Raw genomic sequence first — 21,155 nt, forward strand, 5'->3', positions numbered from 1 at the left:
GTCTTCAGTGTATGAGGTTACACACCAGGAAATAAACCCCTTCTCCAAAACCAACAACTTTGACCTGGTGGGATCATGCTGAGGGTATGTTTTGCAGTCAGTGGTACTGCTCCTTCATGCAAAGTGAATGGAATAATAATAGGACTACCTACAAGTTCTTCAACTTTGTTCAACTCAACAGCTACAGTTTAGCCCAAAATTAGTAATTCCCCTTGGCAGACTAAGAAATATTTGGTTTCAGTTAAAGACGTATATAGTCATTATTTATACCATTCTCAATAATCAATGGAAAAATCTTTATTGTCCTTAACTAATGAACCTTTGGGGTTGGAAGGCCTCATTGCCATCACACTAATCTTTAGCTCCCTCCACAGATTACCAAATTAGTTAGTGAAAAATCCATGAACAAAATTTGGCACCCCGTTTTTGATTCACATGCAAAAAGGCCCAAAGATAACACTGATGAATTTCTGATCATAACTGTAGCTACAGACTAAAAACTATAATTATTAAAAGCAGGGCGAGGTGTAGAACCTAACCTCCAGTTATTTATGCAGTATTTGTACTTCCACTGCTTTGACTGAGCACGTACTGAAAGGGGAGTTGTTTTTGTAAAATGTAAGAAATAATCTTAAAATGAACCTCATCAAGACTAAAACAAAACCAGTGTAAGCATGAGAGAGATGAAGTGTGTATTTACAATTAAGGGGAACATCTTTCATTCTGGAAACAAGCAAATATGGGTCAGAGGTCAGCTACACAGTTCATGGGTCGTGGCCTTTGTAGAATTTGGACAGGAAGTCGGTTGCTCGAAGTTCTTCGGTCTCTTGGAAATAACGCATCACGTGGGTCTTCTGCTTCCAGATGTGGATTGTTTCTTGCAGTTCCATTTTACCCTGCAGTGTGAATGAGAGACAGCTCAATACACAGTGAGGGGCACGGGTACATTCCCCTCAAATATCACCAAGGGTTAGAGGAACCGCCAACTCTAGAGTCAAGACTGTAGCAATGAATGATCAGTGATGGGGTCACCTTTTACCTTAATGACCAGCATGTCTATCACACGGGGGTCGGTGACGTGCTTGTTTTTGTCAAACATCTCCCGCACTTTGTCTCTGCCCTGGCGAGTTGTGATGTCCAGCTGAAACAACGCCACTGCAGACAGAGTCGCTTAGTTTTAATAAAAGAAACAACAGCTACAATGACCTCAATAAGTACAAGAATATCAGGATATTGTTACCAACACAATTTGGAAACAAGTCATCCTAATATTAGTAATTTCACAGGGTAAAGTTATCACATTATGTCATTTTGACATTATTTAAACAAAAGCAATAATCATGGTACTGAGAAATAATCCATGATCAATAACCATCCCTGAGTGAAAGCTACAAAAATGTTACGTGTTGTTTTTCCAGCCTATACGGTAAGGATTTACTGGTTTTGTTTAGCAAATGTGATTTTAAATTTAAGTGAAAAATACTTCATTAATTCCATTGGGAAATTAAATGTTGTTGTAGCTCATATTAATTAAATTCATTTTTAAATCGCAAAACACAACCAGAATAAATCCAAAAATATTTAGCCCAGAATTTATCAACAATATAACGAGTAAGCCAGATAGAACATAATAGCCAATATGCATCTCATGAGCCTCACTGAGTGAACATTTAGGAGGAAAGTATTTTGCTGTGATTACAGCTGCAGGTTTTTGGGCTTTGTCTTTTCCATAAAAAAGACAAAGCCACAGCTTAGTCACATTGGATCAAAGGTTTCTGAACATCAGTTGCTATAGATTCTCAATTATATCGTGAGCTGACATTCCTTTCATTCCAGTGTAGATCATGTTTAGGGTTCCTGTCCTCCTGGAAGGTAAACTCCTGCCTCAAGTCTGTTTTAGCCTCTAACAGGTTGTCTTCCAGAATGTTCCTGTAGTTAGATCCACCCATCCTCTAATCAACTCTGACCAGCATTGCTTCCCTGATGAAGAAAAGCATCGTCACAGCATGATGCTGCCACTATGCTTCACCATGGGGACGAAGTCTCAACAGTGACATTAGGTTTTCTGCCACACAGTGTTGCAATGTATCCTCTACTTGGCCTGTAGCAACCCTTAAACATGCCGTTTAATTATTTTATTCTTGCCAGGTTTATGACTGAACAACCCATAGGTGTCCTGCTAACATACACGCTCCCACCTGGACTGTGGATCTCTGCAGCTCCTCCTGAGTTACCAAAGGTCTCTCGGATGCTTTTCCAGATTAATTCCCTTGTCCAGCTTGATAATTTAGGCTGACGCTGTCTTAGTAGGTTTGCAGCTGTGTCATACTTTTCCCATTTTTATATCATGGATTGAACAGTGCTCTGTAAGATGTTCAAAGTTTGGAATATGGTTTTAAAACAGAGACCTGCTCTCCTACCCGACTTGTCTGCTGTGTTCCTCGGTCTTCATGATGCTGTTTGTTCACTTCTGTTCCATATCAAACTCTGCGACTTTCACACAACAGCTGCATTTACTTTTCAGATTGCAATGGATTTTATTTGGGGGAATCAGAGTAAAGGGGAGTTGACTTTCGATTTATTTTTTTGGATAAAACTATTTTAAATCATGTATTATTTTCCTTTCACTCGCAAGCTTTAGAGAAGACCCCGTCCTGAAATGCTGAAGTTCTTGTAGAGGTTCAGTTAACCTCGACAAAAATCTTAAGCTCCACAGAGGCACGACCTTGACGCTACAGCCGCTGCTTAAACACCCCGGTTTCACCCTCCACAGCGGACTAACATACCTGTATTAGGTACCTCACGGTACCAGGCTCGATACAGCTCCCGAACCCTGCGCTTAGCTTCGTCCAAGTCCCGACTAAAAACCGGCTTTACCACTTTAGCAGCACCGGCTGCGGTACGGGTCGCAGCCGTGGAAGCCATGGCTGTTGCTGATGTCGTTGGAGGCGTTTCCGCTTTCAGAGCGTAAACCAAAAAACGTAAGCGCCCCCCTAGTGGTAAAACAGGTTCAATACAAGACATGCCGTAATTAATGACTGTCGACAGCAGGCGAAATAAGTAGCTTTATTTGTTATTCTCCAACACTTTGCAGATTTCATGCTTAAATAACAATATTTTTTAAAACTTTAAATACAGCAGAGAATAAAACAGGCAATAAATAACTATTTAGATACTCAAAAAGTTCACAGAAAAACTTTTATTCTCTGTATGAACTGTTACAACAGGGCTGATAAAACCAAAGAAGAAATGAATGATCATAATAAAATTTCTAATGATATGTGGAAACCAAACACAATATATCAACACAAAGACCTTCAATTTGTTTAAGCACCGCAGTGGAGAAGTGATGATTAGGGCTTGTTTGCAGCTATAGGACCTGGCTGCTGTGTAGTCACTGAGCAGGCATGAATTCCTCCAACAAACTTTTCTAGAGTCAACTGTGAGACCATCTGTGCCACAGCTGAAGCTTTTCACAAACACAATAGGAAACCTACAACAGAATGGGTTGGTAAAGGAAACTATCAAGACGTTGTAATGGCCTTGTCAAAGTCTGGACCTCAGCTTAATTGAAATGCTACAGTAGGACTTTAAAGAGAGCTGTGAAAAAATAAAAGTCTGCAAAGCTAAACTGAAGCAATGTTATAAAGAAAACTGGACTGAAATTCCTCTACATTAAAAGTACAGAAAACAGCCACTTCAAGTTATTGCAACTATTTGTGGTTTTCAGGGTGTGCTTAGTTTTTCCACACACAGCTTCTCTGTTTTTGGCTTTGATGTTCAATAAATAATGACACTGGAATTTATTGTTTTTGTGCATTTGTAAAAGGCATACCCACAGCATAATGCTGCCACCACATTTCACCTTGAGGAAAGTGTGTTTTAAGGTGATTAGTGGTGTTAGTTTTCTGGAAAGTAATCTTTTGTATGTCAGCCAAAATGTTTTGATCTCATCCAAACATATCACCTTCTTCCCCATTTGTTGTTTCCCCACACAGCTTGTGGCTGTTTGACTCATGTTCTTGTCCAACCTGTAATTAAGGTGCTCTGAGAGATGTTAAAAGTTGTGGGACATTGTTTTATAACCAAACCCTGCTTTTAATTTCTCCACATCGTTATACCTGCTGTGCTCCTTTATTCCATCAAGCTATAATTCAATATTTAACCTGAGATTAAACTATCCTGAGAATTAGCTAGATTGTATTTTCTTTAGAGGTATCAGAGTAAAAGAGGCTGAATGCAAAGTCACAAATATTTTTTTAAATAAAAATCTTAAAAAGTCAAACCTTTCATCCACTTCCACAAACCGTTTCCCAAAATGGAAAGGTGTTAAGGAGTGTGAACACTTTTGCAAGGCACTTAAAAACAACAAAAAACCCAAAGTTCATATAGGTTCGTAATGAAGTAACTTTATTGATTGCAAAAACGAGCATAATTTAGAAAAACCTTAGAGGCTTTAAATATATAAATGCTTTCAAAAGGTAGTTACTCTTTTCACAATAGTTCTTTTCAACAAGAAAAATATATATAAAAAATGGCTCATTGATGCAACACCTGCCATGTGTTGTGGTGGTGACAAACAGAGTATGACAATAAGTGATCAGTGGAATCAGGAAGCCTGGGAATTCTCCACCATGGCTTATAAACATCTGGACGTGTTGTGTGGAGAAACAATCATTCAGCTGTGTTTACAAGTCAATTATACTTCGAAGAAGCCAGAACCTGTTCTTCGACATCCAGATCACACTTCCACATCGAGTCTGCAAGACATTTGAAACGGTTCCGTTTTATCAGAATCCCAAAGTATTTTTCATAAATTTGCATTTATAAAAAAACAAAAACACAGGTACAACCGTTTGCAGATGCAATAAGAATAATAACAGTAAATACAAAGCTCCAATTTCTTGAGAAAGTGTGATACTTTAACAAAATCAACAGAAAACCTGTATAAAGAAAGTCTTCTGACCCCCGCTTCAAAATGAAGTTCAGACAGTAGAAACTTGATCTACAAGGCCTGATACTAAAAACTCAAATATTCCAGTTTTAAGACCAAAAGAATATCATTACAAGCTTGAACTCTCAAAAGCAAAACAAAAAGTAAAAAGTGCACTTTAACATACAATGTAAGGCCCAGTGTAATGAAACTGACAAATGGCTTGTTGGCAAATTGGCTGAAAGACCTGTTACAGTTCTGACCCAGCAGTAAAAGGTCCTATACAAGTATTTCCTTTTGATCCAGTCATCATACAGACTGAAAACCAAACCTCTGGGAACAAAGAAAGGTTGAAAAAAAAAAAGACACCTGCTTTTCCAAATCTCTATGCCTTAATAACGGTTTAGCCCCAAGCACTTCCCCTGCCTCAACGTCAGCCCATGCCCATCCTTGTCCATGCCACAGCAGCAGCAGCAGTGGGTCAGTGGTCCAGGCTGTTCCCCAGCTTCTGTCCCTCTTGCAGAGCAGCCATGGCCAACCTCAAGTGCTCCTTCAGACTCTGAATCTCGCGCTCATTCCGACCTTTCATCCCGTTCAGCTCTCCGTGCACCTCTGCATACCGCTCACAGGCCAGCTGCTTTTCCTGCAGGAGGAAAAACACAGCTTCATCTTTCACACCACCGAGTTCAGAGAGCTCTCTTTACATTATATCCCCAACAAAACAGACCTGTGCTTTTTAAATTACAGGTGTTTTCTGTCTTTGTAGTTTGATGCACTGTCATTTGTACATCTAGTTTCCAACATTTCACCACATCTGTTTCCAAGTTTAACATTCTGCATTATCCCTCCATTCAAAGACTTATATATATAAATACAATACTTGTGACAGATAAACCAAGGCACAGTACCATGTTTAGAAATTGGAGCTCATTCCTAAGGCAGCTGATCTCCTTGTGAAGATACTGTATCTCGTTATCTTTCATTCTGAGGAGAACCTGGAAGAAAAACAGGGGTGGTTTACTTTTTCTTAAAACAAAATCAGATGGCATGCAGGAAATATGTACATCCACAGTTCTCAAGTCCACCATAAACGACAAGACATAACGTCTAGTTTATGATTTAGCACAAAAGTCCAAATGATGTCATTTCTAAAAAAGGTTGTAACAGGGCACACAAGTGGCCCGCCTCTTTTTAAAACATTTTAAATCCAAACATCTAACCATTTGCCCACAGTTTTAATGTTCCTCTGGCACAGAAAACAAAAACTAAAACAGATGCATCTCGGTCCAGATGTGAAGGCTTGCATATTTTCACACCTGCAGACCACATGAAGAGTATGGCTGCCAGTGTGGAGGATGCACACAGAAACTACCCCCACCATCCACTTTCAGTTTCAAAAACAACAGTACCTCTAGTTCACAGGTGATCTTGTCCTTGTTGTCCTCTGAGCCTTTATCTGTGAGGGTGGATCGTGTAAGACTCATTTCGTCCGTCAAACGGGCCTTTAAGTCCTGAGGAACCAAATACATTTTTTAAACATGTTTCTGTGGCCGCAGAGGAGCAGATAGTAGATTTGCAAGAGTTAAAAAGTGGTTTTCCATTTTTTGAAGAATACAATGTGGCATGCATTAGTATTCAGACTTTAGCAGCACAACATTGAGACGTTTAATTTTTATGATACTATTGTTAAAATTACAATAAATCCACTTTTTACTGATACTTTTCTTACCATTACATAATGCCCACACCTTTCTCCTTTAGCTTTATGCTGTGTGAATACCTGCTTACTTGAAATATAAGATCCTACCAAATACTGCATCCAAGCAGTCTTTTGAGAGTGCAACATTCCACACAATGTTATTGCGACAACAGCTGTGATTCACTACATTGTAAAGCTCAAATTCAAACCCTCCGAGTCAATACTTTGAGTTTATTTTCATCTCTGCTGTAAAGCGGATCACTTTACCACAGTCAGCTACTAACTCACCACGTTCTCCTTCTTCAGCTGCTCCATGTCTCTCTCTTTGTGGCCGACTTCCCGTTCTCTCTCAGTGTTTCTCTGCTCAGCTCGGTGTAGCTCCAGACACTTTTGAGAATAGCGCTCAGACAGGCCGGCCAGCTCCCTCTGCAAGGCCTGAGTTTCAGCCCTGCAACATAAGGTGAGTAACAAAGAAAAACAGACAAATGTGTCATATAAAGCTTATTTCACAGTATACACATTGGAAGCTGATCATCCTATTAAGTAAGAACCAAAATCCTGCTTTCTGGGAAATACTTAATTCCATTAAATCAATTAACACTTAGAAATAATCTGCTTGAGGAATACTAATAAATAACAGCAATACTCTTTGTGTTTGTCTATTTCTGTCCCTCAAGCATTTCCTGTAGATGTAAAAACATCTCTGCATCTTGCAACCAATGACCACAAAAAGAGGAAGAGCATGCACAGTTGAAAAATGTTCAGCAGTTAAAACAAAGCCCTAAAATGAGGGTCTTTCTGTGTGAAATGCCACCTTGAAGACTGCTAAGAAAATCTTATCTATAACTAAATTCTTCTACATTCCTTAGGAGCCTAACAGGGCCTAGTGGCCACTTTACTAATGGGCCTACTTTAACAAGGAGGGACTGTTGTACAAGTTCAGCTTTATTTCACAAAAAAAGCTGCTGGGGCCCACCAGCTCCGACCTAAACGAAGCACCACTATCAAAATAACAACTGAATATTTTATCAGGAGTAAATATATATTTATGATGTAGTTATGAAGAACAGGTATGTTAAGATTAAAATAAACACGCGGTGTAATTAGGTTCCACTGGGAAAGGATGGAGGGCATCCGTCTCTTCGGCAGGAGCTAATATTAAGTTCCTTACTGTTGTTGGGCTTGCAGAGTCTTCGAGTCTATCGCTCCACTGTTCAGCCTCTTGAACATCTCCACCTCTCTCTCCAGCTCCTCTTTATGCTTCTTCTTCAAAGCTTCCATCACTACAACACAAATACAGGCTTAAGATGTGTTATAATTGTCACTTGGAATTTCATGACAATCGGTATGTCCACAATTTTTTTATACTAAAATTCAAAGCGACAAGTCATCCACTTTTGCACTGATCAAAGTGTAACATTGACTGGATCTCTCACTATGACTATTAACAGTTTCATTCTAGTTGTTTTACATGGCCTTGAACCAAACGGTCACATTTTCACATTGTTTTCAATCATTATGATAGATTTGTCTTCTTCTGCTCTTTCATTCTGCTGTAAATGTCACTCCCGCCATGTTTTTATTTCCTACAAGGCAAAATGTCTCATGTACAGTGCCTTAGAAAAATATTCATACCTCTTGAACCTTTTTTACATATGACCATACAACTACAAACTTGATTGTGTTTTAATGGGACGCCAAATGAATCAAATGAATGGCTAGTTACCAGAGCTCTGCAGAGCTGAATGACGTGCTGATGAGAAAATCCAGACATTTGATTCAGGGACGTTGCAGCAGCGATGCATCTACAAGCTGAACAACAGCAGCTCTGGAGGATGTGCATTTAATCCCTTTTCTCTTTAAAAGGCTTCAAATAATAATCTACTGCAACCAAATGCCTTCAGAAGTCAGCAAGCTAGAATCTGTTGATAGGACCAACAGGATCTGGTCAGATGAGACCAAAATCAAACTCTGTGTAAAACCAACGGGAAAACCGATGGAGCTAAATACACAACACTGTAAAAAAAAAAAACCTGTCGGAGGCTGCAAAATAAATAAGACTGTGGTGGAGGTTCACCTTCAGCAGGAAAACAACCCTAAACATCTAGCCAGAGCCACAACAGATTGGTCAGGATCAAAGTATGCTTATTTGTTAGAATGGCCCAGTCAAAGTCCGGACCTAAAGCAAATTGCTGATATGTGGCAAGACGATGGAAACTGATCTAGTGACGCTCTCCGTCAATCCTACTGAGCTTGAAATTTCAGCCTTTAGATGTGCAAAGCTGCTAGACATACAACTGGATGTCCAACAACAGGTGGCTCTACAAAAAATTGAAAATGTGAAAAGGTTCAAGGGGTATGAGGCGCCCTGTAAAAGCGAACATTAACCAGAAGCCGCTCAGTCTCCAAATACCGTAAGACGTGTGATGCAATCACTTCTGTCAGCATCTGTGTTTTAATTTTGGTTGTTGAAAAAACTAAAATGTCAGAATGTGAGATCTCATGGTAAGTTGCTGCTCGGCAAGGGAATGATAGAAGAATACAAAGAAGTATTCACTGAGTTATACTTTTTCAAAGAAATATATATGTTTGCTATATTTAAATATACAACATACCGATGTTATCAATTATTAATCATACACGTACAAACTAAGCTTTACAGTAAAAAATGGTTTCAGCTTTATCTGCAGTTATTTCAAATAAAAGGTATTATTGTATTAAATGTTAAAAATGTGATGTCTCCATCTGACAAAGTTGGTCTTTGTAATTTAAATAAACCTTTAATAATTCAGAGAAACTATAGCAAACCTCACAGCATAATGCGCTCACTTGCAAACCCACTGATATTTTGAAGCCGACTGACTGACCTCGTGCCGTGTCCTGGGTCTCCTCCAGCAGCAGCCGCTCCTTCTCCATCTCCAGTTCCTTAATCCGGCGGCCATGCTGCCTCTGCAGCTCCTCCAGCGCATGTCTATGAGCATGCTCCATGGCCGCCAGGCTGCGGCTGCAGGGTGCCTCAGGACCGCAGTTACCACGCACACCTTCTCCCCTTCCCCCTCCTCCCCCCTGTTGTATTTTGTCCAGCTGTTGCCTCAGTGACGCCACCTGAGAGAAGGTAAAAATGGAGGTAAAGCCAGCTGATTGACACCAAAGCTGCCTCCATTTTACATGTAGACAGAAGCATGTCTGAGCAACAAAAATATTCAAGCTTAGAAACACATCACAGCACACAAAAACGGAGCAGACTGGCTTTTCAGAAGTATTTTCCACATTACTTCCTCAGTACTTCTTAGACTAGTCATTAATTTATATATTTACATTTTATTTAAGATGGAAAACACTGCTGAAAGTAATGTGTAAGTCAGAAAGAAGCAAAAAGTGTAAAACGCTTGAAAAAAAGAAAAGCTTTACTTCATTTATGTAGATGAAGTTAATTTGCACTTTAGTATCTTTGCAAATTACAGAATCATCTCCACACACTACCTCCCTCTGCAGCGCCTCGTTGGCTGACTGGCTAGAGGTCCGCGGTCTCATCGATGATAAGGAGCTCATGTCCTTTAACGGCATCCGTTCAAACTCAGACCACTTTTTCTCTATTTCTTCCTCCAGGTGTACCCTCTGGTTCGATCCCACACCCGTGCCCTTCCGGGACAGGATGGCTTCCCACTGGCTGCTCATGCTCCTCTCCTCCTGCCATTGGCTATGCTCTCGCCCCTGCCCCTCTCCTGCTTCTCTCTGACTGGACGGGAGAGGGCCAGAGGAGGTGGGAACAGGAGAGAGTTCTACATAGTCGAACTTTCGTTCAGCAGGATGTGCCGAGCGCGGAGCCTCTGGCTGGGAGTCGACATGACGTGATGATGGGTGACGGGAAGATGGCAAAAAACGTTTATGAGAGTTTTCTTTGTCGCTGTTGTTGTCAGGTAATCTATTGAAGGAAAAAGTACAAATTAAAGAACACTAAGATTGCAATTCCTTGTTTTTTAACGACAAAGTTAAAGTTTATGAGTTGAAGTTTTATAATAAGGTTGATGGTAAAACACTGATGCAACAGGTACAGCTTTAACAGTATTCATTCACCTCCAACTTTAACATTTTGTCACGCTACGACGACAACCTCACCAGCCACAATACAGTATATACTGATTTAGTTTACTTTTATGAATAAAAATCTGAAAATTACCTGCATTTGTACTCAGTACCTCTGAGTCAATACCTTATAGAATCAACTTTTGCTACTATTACTGTACATCTGCGAGACTTGAGGGTCATGTCTGTAACAGCTTTGCACAACTGCAGACATTTTTGGCCAACCTTTGCAAAATACCTCAAGCTCAGTCTGACTGGATGAAGAGCATCTGAAGATTAATTGCAAAGTTTCTGACACATTTTCAACTTTGCTGAAGCCATCCTGACACATGAATGTGTTTAGACCTAACCCCCATTGTAGATCTGACTGTATGTTCAGATTTGTTTTCCTGCAGCAAGGTGACCCTCCACCACATTTTTGATTGTTTGAAGATTTTTCCCACAATTTAGCCATATCCATTTTCTAAAAGTCTGATCCGTTCCCCATCCCTGGTGAAGAAAGGCATCTCCACAGCATGATGCTGCCACCACCATGTTTCAATGTGAGAACAGTGTGTTCAGGGTGATGTGCAGTGTTATTTTTATGCCACATATAGCACATTTCATGTAAATGAAAAACTTGAATTTTGGCCTCATCCAACCCGAGCACCTTTCACAAATGCTTTGTCACCTCAAGGCTTGTTACTGGCTACAGGACTTCCTATGTCTTTCCTCCTGCACCTATTCCACATTTGTTGAGTGCACAACATCCTCGGGTCAACTTGGTCATTTGCCAATTTGCAGCCAATTTTGTAACCTAAGTACAAAGTATTTAATTACACATTAGTTTATCTTTTATTGTATTTAAGTATTTTCATGAATGAAGCAGAAGTGGCCACTTAATTAAATTGAATATCATTGTCTGAAAACATTGTTTAGCTTAGTTATGAAATATAAGAAATATGAAAAAATGATGGCCCCACATCAAGCCAAAATAAATTGATGTTGTGTTCACCAGTTCTGCATGTACTTACTGCGTGAGGTCAGGAGAGCTGCTGGGCTGGATAGACTTCTTTAAAACCTCTATCCAGTTTCGCCTGATCCCAGCTGTCATGGCAGACAGTGTGAAAACAGCCTCCCGTGTCTGCGGCACAAGAAGGAAAAACCAAACAGGTTAAACAAATGAAGGATACAGGCGTGGGATGAGATGGAGGTGATAAACGTAAAAAGACGGGACTAAATAAGGCGCTGAAATAAGGCAATATAGAAAATGGTGCAAAAGTGGAAGAAAGCTTTAGTCCAAGTTAATTAAGACAGTTTAAAGAGGAGAACAGGGAAAACAGATGCATGCAGTATTAAGGAGGGTTTGACCAGTGACGAAGACTTTCACCTGGATCTGAAACCCATAGTTCTTCTCCACATCGAACTCAGACACATTCAGACAAGATTTCAGGTCAATCTCTCCATCCAAGTCATCTTTCTGCGCAGGGAAACAGTTTCTTTAGTCAAACTAAACCATATTTATTTGCTCCTAAATGCTATTTGCAAACATTTGGAACTGGCATAAAAATTTTCTCATTAACAAAATAAAAACATGCCTCCTCCGCAGTTGAGTCTCTGTAATATTTCATTCCAGCATCTGTCAAAACAAACCAGTGCTTCTTCCACTAAAGATAAAAGAAAAAAAAAAAAAACCACACAAAGATTACTTGAGAATTAAGAAACTGTAAGTAACAAAACACTAAAATAACTGGAAATCCGGTTAGAAAAAGCGAGAAACTCCATCATTTACATGAAAATTCTTAACAGCAACAAGTCAAAGAGGAAAATCTCACCTCTCCAAAGTTGTCTAGTTTTGACATCCATCCCTTTTTGAAGTTCAAGAGGTCAGGCTGCCAAGAGGAGGGCACATTGTCAGTTTTAGTTTAAAAGCTCGAGATGAACAGTTGGAAGGAAGGAAATCTGTGATGTCTTTGTATGTCAGCACCATTCATGTGATCAGCCACGCATTAAAGAGCAGGTCTGAGTAGATTTTACACATAAAGAAACAAAAAGGCAATAGAAGGAGGAAAGAGGAGAACACAAAGAGAAATATGAGCCCATATCAAAGGACGCTGCATGCTCAATGCATCCACACCCCTACGTGTTTATTCCATTATTGTAGTAAAACATAACAGATAAATGCTGCTGAATTACTGTGGCACAAAGGACGCTAACTAGTTTCCACTCAAGCTGCTGAAAGCTGACCCTAGAAGGTCTTTTTAAACAAAAATAGTCCGTGTTTAACTTTATACACTTAACATGGTGGTAAAACAAGTGTGCACCATAATCAGGTCAAAGAGCCTAAAACTGCAAACACATTCGAAAGGTTTCACATCAGTGTGATGTTTACTAAACAGGCTGCTGCTCTTCTGCACTGCAGCAGCCATGCTTCTGTTCTCCACCTGGGTACAGGAAGAGAAAACGTGTGCAAAATAACCTCAAAGAAGCCACCATTCCAGATTAAGATTAGGTAACATCCATTCCTCCCTCTCCTTATCTCTCTCTAACTCGCATGAACATTCCTCAATTCAAACCTTTGGCTCATGTTGTTCACACTCCCATGTCTTTATCTTCTTTACTTCAACTCCTTTTTGATAATTTTATTCTCATCTTAGAACCATTTGTTCTGTTTCTATTGGTTTGTCCTCCTGCTGCAATCTACAATGCCTAGCAAAAAGATTTGCAAATCTCAAACTTTCTTTTACGTTTTCTCACATTTTGAAAAACTTGTGTGTATTTTGGGGGGATTTTATTTGATAGACAAAAACAATGATGTTCATAATAATGAAGTGGAAATAAAATTATACAGGAATTTTAAATAAAAGTTTAAAAAAGGTGTACTGTTCTTTTGTATTCAGGATTATATTTAGGGGTATTAGAGTAAGTAATACCCCTAAATATAATCCAGTTCAACCTTTCGAAGGCAACTAGTGAGTAAAAAGAATAGTGGACAAAGCAAACGTTTAGACGAGCGTCCTCTGGTCAGATGAGACTATAACTGAACTTCTTGGACAACATGCCGAATTCTAATAGTGGAAGAAAACAAACACTGCACATGAACACACCATCCCCATAATGAAGCATGGTAGGGGCAGCATCATGATGTGGGAATGCTTTTCTTTACCAGGGAAAGGGAAGCTGGTCAGAGTTAATGTAAATGTTGCCAAATCTAAATGGAGCAAGGTACAAGGCAATCCTGTAAGAAAACTCGTTAGAGGCTGAGGTGGAAGGACGAGCCTAAACATACAACCAGAGCGACAACAGAATGGTTTAGATCAGAGATTCTCAACCTTGGTCCTCACAGCACAATGTCCAGTATATTTTAGGGGCTTCCCTGCTGCCACACACCTGACTCAAAAGGTACGTCTCAAAAGATTTTAGTATAATGAAGGAATTGAATATTGTTTGTCACTTACTTTTGGATTCTGTTGTCTGTGAGCCATAATCATCAAGATTACAAGAAATAAAGGCTTGAAACATTTCACGCCATGTGAAATGAATCTATGTGACTTTCACTTCCTGAAACAAGTGACAAAAAAATATTTAACCTTTTCGTGATATTCTAATATTTTTACGTAACTTATTTTTATGCTCCTGTAAATAAATGTGTGATTAACAGCCTTCTGCAACAGTTGATGGCCTGCTGAGGAGGTAATGCAGCGAATTGAATCTGAAACGTGTCGGACAATGGGCCTTGAGGACCATTGATGATAAAATACTGGTTTAGATCAAAGAAAATGTATGTGTTAGCAAGGCACAGTAAAAAGCCCGAAATCTAGCTGAGATTCTCTGGTTAGACCTGTTCACGATGCTCCAGTCGAACTAAAACTTGTTTTTAGATGTATCAAGCTAGCAGAGAGATATCCCAAAGACTTACGACTGTAACCGCAGAAAACAATGTTTCTTTTTTCTACAAAATATAGAAAAAGACTGGATGAATCTCATCAGACCAGAACAGAGCACTCCTCTTCCACACATCGGTGTCCCCTGAATCCTTTACCAATTAGGTCACTTCTAAAGGCATTTGGTCGCACTGGATTTTGTGCAACCAATGGGAATCAGATTATGACGGTCTAAATATAAATCTATGCCACATCTTTTTCAAATTTTACTGGTAAAAAATAAAAAAATTATAAAAACCATACATTGTTTGCTCTATAAATCAACATTATGCACTCCTTGTTTTCCTGTAATCTGGCGAAATGTGAAAACATTTAAAGCCTATTTATATTATTAAAAGGGACTATAACGTCTCTGCATCTTGTCATCTATAAATCACAACTTTTGTGTTTTGCATTTCTCCTCTAAATATTCCTATGAACCACAGCACCACCCGGATTTCTTCCCGTTTATGGTAGCCCTTCCATCTGATTTCCTTTCATCCAAATCAGCAACTGATGACTGCAAAAACACTGTCAAACATATTGTTAGGATGGAAATGAACTTGAATTTAACTTCTCTTCATTAATATATGAGTGGGGAATATTTGGAAATCTGAGTCATGATGGCAGAAAATGGCTGCAGGGCAATGAACACCAAGAAGGGAAACCTGAGCTACAGATAAATTAATATTTTTCTTGGGGCTCTTTCACTCTCTCTCTCTCAGCAATAAGGTGAAACAACCAACAGGTGCAACTCGTCACATGTCAAACCTCATAAATTAATGTTGACTTGTCTAAACTTGCCTATATGCAGGGTCATAAAGCTGTGGACCAGGAAACATATTTTAGCAATAACACCAATGGTCATGTGCTTGCAGATCCAACTAATATATGAGGAAAAAGCATCAGAAAAGCTTACAGGGACATCATGAACTCTTCCTGACCTTTGTATCCTGTCACTATAAAGGAGTATTGTCTCCACTGCTTTGTCCGTAAGGCTCAGTTAAATAGGTTACCTCTGAGCACAATGAGAACAGGAGGATCCAAAGGGACAGTTATTGTGATGACAGTTCCTGGATTACTGCAGGTTGGAGAACCAATACTTCTTGGTTACTACATAAGAAGCAGCTTATCAACTTTTCATTAATGTCTTCCACATCTGTGTGCAAATCGCAGCAATAATAGAGAAACATGACAGCTTCATATTACACCCTGCTTTTGTGGTTCATCAGTGTTTGCAAGTAGATCAATGAGTAATAGCCTATTTCTTTTACAGAGTCAAGTAGTAAGTAATCGTCTGGTCATCTACCAGGTCACACTGATTACAACACTCTTTGGTGTGGAAGATGGTACTGCAAGAAGACTTAAAGCTAGCCTTTTTCTGTGAGGTTTTTAAAAATCAAATGAGATGATGCACACAGGTGTAAGACGCTTGTTAAAAGGAAACTATATTCTACGGAGGCGCTCTACAGGGGGAGAAGTCACCTGGTAACAGGAAGCGGAAGTATTACATGAAAGTTGCTCTATTTTATCTTTCTGAAGGGTCCAATTCTGTCAGTGAAAAAACATAATGGATTATGTGAAGTCAGGCTTTGGAAAACTCATAGTTAAGGCAAGGAGTACTAACCACTAGAAATACACACAGAGATAGCTGTAAGTAATGCTAACCACAATCATGATAATCACAACTATAAAACGCTAAAGACCATAAAATGTCAACTCTGCAATCACTTTGTATTTGTCTGGAGATATTAGTAAAATCCTTTTTAACTGAAGAGCTGTGACGTCCGCTCTACTCTTTATGTGAATTATTATTAATCAATCTCAGGAATATTTCTAAAGACCCCTTTATGGTCACAATGGACACAAACATCTTAACATATAACTGAACAACAGACTTTTCCTAACAAGTATAAAGTTGAACGCAGGTAGTTTTCATTTTAAAATGATGTTCTAAAAAAGGAAAAAAAAAATGATTGTCTTGTATTACGGAGCATTTTTATTTTCTGAGACGGGCAAAAAAATTGGTGTGAAGTGTAAAGGAATAAATTAGATATGCTGCCTTTCTTTTTAGCCAAGTCTGAAGTGGATCGATACCTCTGTTCCATAACCTGGAGGATTTAACGTTATTTTTAGTGATGCAGAGAGAGACAGCTCTTTAGCTTTGGGCTCTTTTTGAGAAATAATTTTCTTTCTATGATATAAATATAATATTTTACAGTTAAGACAGTTCAAGCTATCCAGAGAATTGAAAAAATATTTTGTAGTTTATATTTCTTAAACAGAAATCTCAATCAGGAGGTCAGAACTTTACAAAACCAGTGACTGAAAATAAGCCACAAAATCTCAAGCTTGAATCTGGGAAAGATGTCACACCTGGGCCGAGAGGCCGGATCACAGAGGGTTTGCTATTTGTCGTCATCCTTACTGCTATTAAGCAATACAACCAATAACAATCTATTTCTCTTTTCATTTCATCTGTTTGAATACTAAAAGAAAATGCTCACAAAGAGCAGTTGTATAGCACTATGTGCCACTAGTTTATTGAGATACAAACCCTCAGAAATGCAAATTCATGTTTTATACTTGCAGCTTTCAAAACATTTATATGTTTGGCAGCAATATAAAGATACAGAACTCGCGGTTGGCCGGCAACCTCCGGCTTTCCTAGTCAAACTTCTGACTTCAGGGGGCATTGTTGTAGTATTTTTTACTTGGAAGTCAGGAGATCTGACCTAAAAGTATACATAAAACACACCCAACTTTTTTTTATTGGCTTTGTTGAAAATGGGCCACCAAAATGAAATGCTCTTGTCTCCACAGAACCTAAAACAACATGTTCACAAATAGATGTGTATATATTCATGCCTGTGAATGCTTCATGAAATCCAAACTGAGAGAAGTTGAAATAGACTGTTAATCACGGCATCCATTATTGCATTTTCAATGCGTGGCAGCCATATTGGATTTTGTGTTTAGGGTAAGAGAGAAACACCAGTGTTTAGCTCTAGGAAGATACAACCTTGATTATTTTCCTTTGATTAACAAAAATAAAAAGAACATTTTTCTACTTTGAAACCGAAAAAAAAAGGAAAAATTACAACTTTAGATGGAGTGCTGTCTTGACAGTATGGTGGTACTTGGCATAAAAAGTTTGAAACCATCGATTGAAAGAGTACGATAAATCCATTTGCTGGTACAAACTGACCTAGTCAGTATAATAAGCTCAAATAATACTTCAACTACAACCTCAAATCCCTGATGAGTTGAAAAGGAGACCCCGTGGATGCAGAGCAGGAGCAAAGAGAAGAGAGAGAAGGAGGAAGTTCAAACCATCTCTTCCGTCGATTATGATGGGCAACGTGAGATCTTTGGGAAACAAGTTGGATGAACTCCAAGCCCTACAAAGCATTCCCGGTACTCTGTAATGTAAAAGAGGTGGACTGGCAGTACTTGTGAACAACAGATGGTGTCATCTCTGCAGTCCAGATATTGAACTGTTCGCAAAACTCCAGAAGACTCAGGTGGAGGCCTCAACAATCTCCTGGATCAAAGACTACCTGACAAACAGACCACAGTTTGTGGAAGTGGAGGTGGTGAAGATGTATAAATAGCTCGGTGTTCACCTGGACCACAGACTGGAGTGGAGATGCAACTGTGAAGCCATCTACAAGAAGGGACAGAGCAGACTGTACTTCTTGAGGAAGCTTAGGTCCTTTGGTGTTTGCAGCAAGATGCTGCATATCTTCTATAAGTCTGTTGTGGAGAGTGTGATCTCTTCTGCCATCATCTGCTGGGGTAGCAGCATCAGAGCCAGGGACTTAAAAAAGCTCAACAAGCTGATAAAGAAGGCTGGTTCTGTTCTGGGGACTCCTCTGGAACCTCTGGAGATCATTGTGCAAAGAAGAATGCTTCATAAAATGAAGAACATTATGGAGAAACCTGAGCTTCCTCTTCATGAGACTGTCCTACAACAACAGAGTGTCTTCAGTCAGAGGCTTCTTCAGATCTGCTGTAAGACGGAGCGCTACAGGAGATCCTTCCTGCCCACAGCCATCAGCATCTACAACGGTTCTTTGAGGAAACCCTCATAATATGAGCTATAACAACATTTCATTTCCCTTTGAGATTAATAAAGTATTTTTGAATTGAATTGAATAAACAGACATGTTACTATCACAGTGAGTATGCAACAGCAGCTTTTGTTCCCACATATGCTCTACTTAGCAACTTACCTAATACCAAAAATTAACTTATTCAATACATAACGTGCTTTTGTAACATAAGCAGAAACTGTTGCCATATATTGGTTTCCATATAGACCCCTTAAAACATACATAATTTTGAAATGCATTTAATAATTTGATAGGTCTAGTTTTTTTTTTTTTTTTTTAGGAATTACATATTTTTATCAGGACGCACATGTCTGCACTTTTTCAAAGTTTTGTTTTATGCATTGTTTGATAGTTTATTTAATTCACAATCCTAGATTCTGAATAGCTATCAACATAAATTACATAATGATTGCCAACTTTTCCTTGTTGTTATCGAACAATTCTTTGATAGCCACAATATTAACTTTATTTTCTAATAAAGTTTTACTTCTTTCAGATGCCCCTAAAACTGTTTCTAGGCAAAATAAAAAAAAATAAGAAATGATGCCGATTTCTGTGATGAAAATTCAGTTTTGAGTGACTGCCCTTTAAATGTTTTAATGTAATTTAGGAGTAAATAATTGACCTTAGAATCTTTAATGCTGCTACTTGTTAAACTCTACAATCTTAGAACAATATTAAAAGCATTTTATTGCCCTTTCGAATACAATTAATCGTTTTGACCTACAACTTTTTGGAAAATACTGACATCTCTTGTGGTATCTGGTATATATCTGGTATAAACAATCTGCGGCACAAAGCTCTATTTCCGACACAACAATGTTGGGCACGTAACGCTTTAAAACTTCAAAAAGGTACGAAATGCCCACCGCCCATTACTAAAGGCCAGAGGACAACATGGAGCATGTGTCACAGCTGGTCATGAATGCTGTCAGACTGTACGCGCTGTCGGCTAACGACACGTCCTGCAACTGTAAACAACTGAAGAGTCAACGGTAGAAACAGAAATGAAAACCCCCAAAACTATTTATCCGCGCCACTTCAACAGATCTGTATTAAAATTTAAATAAGACAAACATCGAGAAAGTCTGAACACACCCCTTGTGTCAAACCGAGGCTTACCAGACAAAACGGCTAGCTACCAAACCTTACAGGAACACTAACGTATTTTAAAAGTTAGCTAAACACGGCTAACTCCAGAGTAAAACTTTTATTTCATATATTTTAATACAGGAAGAAAAGGCAGACAGGAAAACACAAACTGCCTTCGGCATACAGACTTGTTTGAAGAGGGTACAACTTACCGTCATGGTAACAGGATCCAGAAAGATAAAATAAAGACAGAAATATGTTTAATCCTCACAAGAAAAACTTTCTATCTCGTCCCAGCTAACGCTGTCGTGCAGAAAGCACCTTACTGTGTCGCTCACGTTACGCAAATTCAGATAAAACCCCGCCATTTATCCACATTTTAACTCCACCGAAAAATCCGCAACCTTCCCAGAACAACATTGGCCGCACTCTCGGAGAAAAGGGCGACTTTGTCCCGCTAAAAGCGAATGAAATGTTCCAGGTCAAATGTAAGCATTTCTAGACTTTCAGATACGCGGGGGAGAGCTTCTGTCTCAGCTCAATGCGTCGTTACTCGCCGCTCTCTCCGTTTCTGCCCTTCTGCCACTTCCTGGGCGGGTCCGCAAAGATCGTTTAAGAAAACACGCAGACCCGAGTGGTGGATCTGTGAAAAATGGAATAGAGGGACCTTCATGAAGGAGGTAAAGGGCTGTGAGGAGCTAACATGCCATATAAAAATGTTTTAATCCAGACTAAGTCTACTAGATGTGTAACTATCAATCTTCTAAAGAGCAAGACATTTTCCTGACAAAGAAAATCAGTAATCATCAGTTTTTTTCAAACGCACAAAACAAACCAAGCCACATTTTCCTGATGTCTGAGCTGGGAACTGAAGCAGCACTCCCCCCCTCTAAAATCCACCCTCTGTAGCTACTGGTTTCATTTCAGGAATTTCAACACATGCCCCAGCAGACCACAACTGACAAAGCTCAGTCAGTCTTATGAAATTACTGTAGGGTGTAGGTAAAACCCTACAGACACTCAACAGCCACTTAACAGGAGCTCCACATAAGGACACAAACTAGTAAGTGCCTACGGTGGCAAGTACATCTAAATACAGCTATGTGTGAACATGAGTGAAACATATTTATTTAAACAAGCTAGGAGACAAAAAGAGTGAATGTGCAGAATTATTCCAACAAATAGTGATAGACAAAACAAATTCACTGTCAATTTTGCTTCAGCAGAGGTGACTTACAAACATTGACTTTCAACATGTGTGCTGCAGCACCTACCTGCATTTGTTCTGATATGTGATGATAACTTTTCCATGAACAGCCCTCATCTGC

At 39.2% G+C, this 21,155-nt stretch overlaps 2 protein-coding genes across 2 annotated transcripts; both read right to left on the bottom strand.

The window, feature by feature from the left end:
* Positions 1–675: 675 nt before the first annotated feature.
* LOC124863784 (NADH dehydrogenase [ubiquinone] 1 alpha subcomplex subunit 6-like) lies at positions 676–2,955 on the bottom strand. Its single transcript, XM_047358270.1, has 3 exons — positions 2,787–2,955; positions 1,040–1,155; positions 676–896 (listed from the first exon to the last, which is right to left on the bottom strand). The coding sequence occupies exons 1-3, from the start codon at positions 2,923–2,925 to the stop codon at positions 765–767; spliced, it is 387 nt and encodes a 128-aa protein (XP_047214226.1). The 5' UTR covers positions 2,926–2,955; the 3' UTR covers positions 676–764.
* Positions 2,956–4,389: 1,434 nt separating this feature from the next.
* Positions 4,390–20,427, bottom strand: LOC124863658 (TRIO and F-actin-binding protein-like). Its single transcript, XM_047358072.1, has 12 exons — positions 20,040–20,427; positions 12,533–12,589; positions 12,296–12,364; positions 12,088–12,177; positions 11,732–11,841; positions 10,116–10,557; positions 9,500–9,737; positions 7,804–7,915; positions 6,921–7,080; positions 6,343–6,444; positions 5,842–5,928; positions 4,390–5,576 (listed from the first exon to the last, which is right to left on the bottom strand). Exons 1-12 carry the CDS (start codon positions 20,043–20,045, stop codon positions 5,415–5,417), a joined length of 1,635 nt encoding a protein of 544 aa, XP_047214028.1. The 5' UTR covers positions 20,046–20,427; the 3' UTR covers positions 4,390–5,414.
* Positions 20,428–21,155: the final 728 nt, after the last annotated feature.

This window comes from Girardinichthys multiradiatus, chromosome Y (genome assembly GCF_021462225.1).
Source record: "Girardinichthys multiradiatus isolate DD_20200921_A chromosome Y, DD_fGirMul_XY1, whole genome shotgun sequence".
Lineage (NCBI taxonomy): Eukaryota > Metazoa > Chordata > Actinopteri > Cyprinodontiformes > Goodeidae > Girardinichthys > Girardinichthys multiradiatus.